At 34.9% G+C, this 6,384-nt stretch overlaps 1 protein-coding gene across 1 annotated transcript; it reads right to left on the bottom strand.

The window, feature by feature from the left end:
* On the bottom strand, positions 1-1,433 carry LOC104754731 (galactolipase DONGLE, chloroplastic-like). Its single transcript, XM_010476996.2, has one exon. It carries the CDS (start codon positions 1,417-1,419, stop codon positions 1-3), a length of 1,419 nt encoding a protein of 472 aa, XP_010475298.1. The 5' UTR covers positions 1,420-1,433.

The raw sequence follows: 6,384 nt of genomic DNA, 5'->3' as shown, positions 1-6,384 counted from the left end.
CTAAAATATACTATAATACAACATCTGATTGGATACAGAACACAGTAAATATGCCGCATTAGTCGCTGCGTTTCTTAGCTGCAACGCTCGACGTCGTCCCATACCGGACATCATCTCACTTGTTCTATTCAAAAACTCGCCGCCAAAATTGTCTTTGTTAACCGCCGAGTTGGAGCATCTTGGACGGTTTACTAAATTGATATAAGTCTCGAGGTCATGGACACAAGAAATGTTTTGTACGTCGAAGAAATCGAGTGTGAGTTCGACTCCCACGTGAGTGTAGCAAGAACAGCTCCATGGAAGCTCGTAAACACCACCTAAAGATCTGAAATTCTCATTGAACAAGAAACCAGGAAGTTTCGTGATCGGATCGTTTACATTTGTGATCCTCAAGACTTTAACTCCTAGCTCCTCACACCGTTTCTTGAACTCCAAGTTACCAACCCTAGGACCCGCAAACGAAAACACGGTCACCGGAACAGCTTTTTCGCCTCTTTGCTGGTTCATACCGAGTTCCGCTATGTCATAAGCTAGAAGGTGAGCTAGAGAACTTCCCATACTATGTCCCGCAAGCGTGATGCTCATTTCCTCGCCTTTATGCTGGTTCATAAGCCTCGAGATCTCGGAGAGAAGTTGCTCACGGCAGCTTTCTAGCCCAAATTTGCTCTCCCTCTCACCGGATGTGTATAAACTTAAGAACCCGGACTCGACCTTGACCTCAGGACGAGGGTTATGAGGATCAAGCCTAGCCGGAGTCAAAGAGCTCATTAGGTTAGCTAACCACTCAGGGTTGGTCACAGTGCCACGAAACGTCACCACAATATCCCTCCTCCCCAAACGTTTCACTGAATCATCAGAAGAAACTGCTACATAACCGATCCAACGTGCGCGTTCAGGCTCGTTCTTGATAGGGTTGAGGTTGATGTCTGGTGTGGCGTAGATATACTTGGTGACTTGGTAGCCATCAGGGTCATGGATTCCGGATTCTTTAAGCAAGTTCTTTTTGCCATACTTGCAGTTTAAGTAACGTTTGGAGTTAGGGTTTAGATCAAACCCTTTGTAAGAAGCGGAGAGTAAGTTCCCGTACCGAGTAATCTCTTGTTGGAGAATAGGGCTTAAAGGATCAATGAGATTTTCCCAGTTATTGCTTCCTTGTATCTCTCTCCAAACCCGAGACAACGGTAGAGTTGCTGCAGGTGTTCGAGAAGGAGGAGCGACTTGAGAAGAAGAAGAAAAAGAAGGAGGGGCGAGCGGAGAAGATGGAATCGGAGGGGACATTATAGAAGAAGAGACTACGAGTCTTTTAGCGGTGTTCTTGGAGGGGGAGAAATGGCCAAGATTGTGTTTCTGTTGAGGAGTTTTGTCTCTAATTAAAGATGGAGAATAGATAGTGTTGTGAGTGAATGCTTTGACCGCCATTGATGGACGGCAGTGTCGAGAGAGGGAGAGAAGCAAAGAGATATAGGGCAGTTGGTTGAAGTATAAAGAGAGAACAATGAGTGAGAGGCTTATTTATAGAGAGTGAAATGTGAATGGGGAGATGGAGGAGAGAGATAAAGCAACAGATATATGTTCGGCGAGTATTGACTGAGGCATTAAATATTCAAAAAGTTATCGTTGGTACAAATTTTAATACTAATAATATTCAATTGTTGGGAGACAAGTATTAATTTTTAATGTGGTCGGTTCTAATTATTAATCATTTTTTGTACTAATCTTATAATTTCTGTTCACGCCTCATGCTTCTCGTCTAATATACTACTTTACTATACTCGGTAACAGGACAAAAAGAGAATACAATAAAGAAAAAATACAATAAAATTTAACTAAGGTTGTGTTCGTTGATATATGCAACTACAAAATTTATATGATGGATATGAAAGAAGTTTTTGAAAAATAAATCGGAACCTTTAAAATAAGAAATTTTGTTCAATTTAGGGAAAAACAAAGCTAAACAAAAAAGATAAATTGATTATGGTATTTTTTTCTTAAGTCTTTCCATAGTTTTCAAAAATGTCACTGGGATATATATGTATATACGTAGAACATTTCTACAGTATTCTCCACAAAATAAATGGTCATGGCTTAACTTGATCAACAATGTCGTGCCGTGATCATAAATGTTCAGGTAAATCATACTGGAAAAAACGAGAAAATAGATTTAGGTAAAAAGTTTATACTGCAATTAATGAGTGTAAAACTAACAAAAAGATTGACAGTAATTATCCTCTAGTGTTAATTAATCTGACGAAAAGAAAAGAATAAAGAAGCAAAGAGATCTGAAACTGAAAGGGAAGAGGAGAAAGGTCCAGTGAGGGTTTTTTCTATGCTGTTTCCTAAATAAAAAAGGTCAAAATCCTAACGCTAAACGTCATTCTCTATTCTCTGCGTTATCGTTTTTACTTTTTCATTTTGGTATTTCTTTCACAAGTTTGGGATTTGTTGCTTGCTACGTATTTAAATATACTAATTAAAAGGAAAAAAATTTAATCATTTTTGTAAAAAAAATACCATCATTTTAAAAAAATCAATTAGGAAAGTTGTCAAAAAAAACTAACTAACTATAATTGTCGGATCTGGATCACCATGTGTCGCATGTGGTGGTGATATATATGTCGAACTAGAGGCATTTTATGTTTTTACATAAATAATAAGTAACAAAATAAGTTTCACAGTTGAACCAAGACTAATAGTTTTGTTGATTATTGTGAATAGTGAAAAATTAAGAGTTATGAATATCGTGAACTTTGTGCTGCCATATGTAATTAGCAACACTTTTAACGAGTAGAATAATATTCAACGTAGGAATTTGTTACAATTTGTCGTCATAAATGACGTAAAGTTCAGGGTCATTCTTTCATAAAGTACATTTATACATTGATGGCAATAAAAGAACCCATATCAAGGTAGCTAGCCTCATATTTAGTCGACGCATCATTATTTATTGTTCCCTCTCTGTTTCTACTATCATGTAATCTTTGTTTCATTTCGTTTGATTTTTCAAATTTTTTAAGCATAACTTCATTTAATTTAATTAATGTTTTGAGTCTATTGGCAACTGAAGAAGTATAAAGGACCCATATGATAAATCTATAGTAATGCCTTTGCTTTATAGTGCGTGACGTTTAAAGAAGAAGGAGAACTATGGGTGTCTTCTCTACAAGGATCAATGACGCTACCACACAGTCACACACACACACACACAGAGTCTATGTTTACGCGTGTCATGTGAAAGCAAAGGGTTAATGGCAAATTCATTATTGTCCAAGGAGGAACAAAAAAAGGGTAAAATTTAAACACGTACGGACCACGGTATCAGTCGAGGTCGAGGACTTCACCCACCTCATTAGCTATAAAGTTCTATCTACTTCTAATTCACAATATATAATTATAACACATATATTGACATTCTCCGAGCGAGGTTGACATATATATATTTTTTTTTTTACCATAATGACGTTGACATTTATATATATGTAATAGAAAATAAGAAGAAAAGTTTTGCAGTATGTCACTTGTCTTTTAATATGCATGTTATTTTAATTCAAAAACATCTTTTTTACGATAATGGGTTTCACAAAAGCACTTTTTTTTTTCCGAAACAATCATTTGTCATCAACAAAACCGAAACTGCAGTTATCTACGTGTTTAGCTGGTTGGATTAACCCACACTTCAATGTAGTATTAATTGTTATTAGTCCGATCCATCCTTTAATCGTCTCAATAGCTGTCTACTTAATTTGATTGGAGGCAGGACTCTCTTTTTTTCTTTATATTGCCAACGGAGAGTCCAGAGACAGTCTTTGCTCTTTTTCTGTTCCTACAACATTTTTCTAAAGAACCAATGACAAATTTAAGAAAAAATACAGGAAAAGATAAACAAGAAAGAGTGTAATCTTTTTTTCCTCGGGCACGAACTACAAGGAAGAGTTTTACGCGGCAAGGAAATAGAGAGTTTGACTTTAGAAAATAAATGCAAATGTTAGGAATGGAGGCAGCAGCGAGACAGAGACTGAAAAAGCTACAGAGCTGATCTCTCTAACAAACAAGTTTCCTAAGTTTTGCTTTGTTCCTTATTTGACTTATTCTTGTGTCCGTTGAACTCCCAACTTTTTATATATATATATAATTCCTTATACTATATCAATTTTCTTTTTCAATTTAGGATTATAATTTAGTTCTTTTTTTTTGACATCAAAGTATGATTTTAGAATTACAATTGAAACACCAATTAATTCCAAACAAATATCACCAAAAATGTGTAGTAACAAAACTACAGATAAGCTTGCATATGTTTCTAACTTTTTTTTTTTTTTTTTTTCTACCAAACATTTAAATAAATTAAAATGTGACTCCAGAATTGGTTGCCCAATTTGGAGGGGAAGAGTTTACAAAAGTAAGTGCAGAAACTAAAGATCTAGAAGAGCGCGCCAGACAATCAGCTCGCACGTTAGAAGTCCTCGGAATCTGGGTCAAAGTGAAGGAGGAGAAGGATGATTTTAGCGAATGGAATTCTTCCAACAGATGCGAGAAGGCTGGCCAGTCGTCGGGAGCCTGCACCATTGCCACCAACTCTGAACTATCAGACTCAAAAATGGGACAATCTATCCCTGCCGCACGAAGAGACTCCATAGCCCATATCAAGGCTTGAAACTCCGTATGGAGAGGGGAGGGACTACGTCGCAAACTGCGAGCTCCCAAAAGAACCGTCTTATCATCATTAGTACCATACCACCATCCCAAACCTTCCAAAGGGTCCGAACCTTTCCATTGCTACCATCCCAAACCGTCTTATCTAACTTTTTCCACCTAACAATATCAATTTATATGAATGTTACTCTATGTGTAATTGTGTATGCAAGGTTTAATGTTTAAATATGTAACATAACTTCTTTCTTTTTAATAAAAAGGGAAAAAGTAGACAATTGAAGAATGGGGTAAATCCATGAACCATGATCCACTTAGCAGAAAAGTGCAAGTCAAAGATATTCTTTTGGAACATAATGAATGTTTTATATATTTTGTATATGTTCGTCTACACTAAGATTCGATTTTTATTTATTGTTTTATATCATTCGTAAAAATATCCACATACGTAACGTAATCATATTCTTGTGAAGTAATAATACATCCATATAGATATATAATTATATAAAAATTTACAGTATAAGTTATTTTTCTTTTTCTTTTTCTTGGGGGTTACTATTAATACTTTACACATATTAATAGTAAACATATCCATTTTGGGTGTAAATGGTAACATCTACTTTGAGGAATAAGGTGGAATTCTTCAAAACTTTGGTGGAAAACATTAATATTACAACATTTGAAGAGGTGAGGACTTTGTGGACTTTAGATTTTAGTCCTTTTATTTATTTTAGTTCAAACCTAAAATATTATTTAAAAGTATATATATATGTATATATAATTTGTTTAAAAAAAATTATGTTCAAAAATTTTAGAATGATAGTCAAAACCATAGAAGTCCATAGTAGTGTCATATGCAATTTTATACAGACGGGGATCTAAATGATCAAATTTGAAACAGCCCTTAAATGTACAATTTTCAAGTGTAATTAACAAAGAGGTCATGATAATCGCTGGTGATTCTCGTGTAAGGATCATACAGCCATCAGTTCACTACTTACATTGAAATCCAAAAAGGAAACGTTCGTGAGACTCTTGACCAGCAATCTTCAAGAGTATAATTTAGTGGAAGACGGTCGAATTTTGTGAAAAAGAGATTCAAAACTGATCAAAACTTTCGGTTATTTAAGGAGAAGAGCCTCCATAGTCCATTCCATAGAGTCCAAATACTCAGCTTCTCCTCTATTCAACTCTTTAATAATTTTCAATATGATGCCAAGGAATAATCATCAAATGATTCGATTCCCAACTTAAAGATTATGATATCTCAAGAATATCCTAAGCAATCTTCAATATAAAGGTTTTTTTAATTACTTGTGATGTTGATGGTTTGACAAAAGAAGTTTTGTCAAAAATCGATAATAGTCTAAAAACCTTTTTTTTTTTTTTTTTTTTTCTTTCTTTGAACACGAATACTTTGCTTTTCTCATGTTTGTCTCTTTTTGTTCGTGTAACTTGGAAGTGTTTGCAGCCAAATTTGGTTCGAGGTTTATACTATTCATCTTTTCCATACTTTTAAAGAATTGAGAGACAAGTCTTCATATTCAAGGAAGCTGCAGTGAGGATTCTAAAATTTGATTCTGTAACTTTAAAAAAAAAAAAAAAAAAAGCTATGTAACTTGCTACAAAAGTAAACAATCTAAATTTGAAAACATTTCCACAGTAACGACCAGCCGACAAAACACTAATCTACATCTATAAATTTTCCTAACAAGTCAAAGGTTCGATCCTTTCTCC

Source organism: Camelina sativa, chromosome 17 (genome assembly GCF_000633955.1).
Source record: "Camelina sativa cultivar DH55 chromosome 17, Cs, whole genome shotgun sequence".
In the NCBI taxonomy this organism is placed as follows: domain Eukaryota; kingdom Viridiplantae; phylum Streptophyta; class Magnoliopsida; order Brassicales; family Brassicaceae; genus Camelina; species Camelina sativa.
The sequence above is the reverse complement of the archived record's forward strand: the minus strand, read 5'-3'. Positions and strand labels throughout refer to the sequence as shown.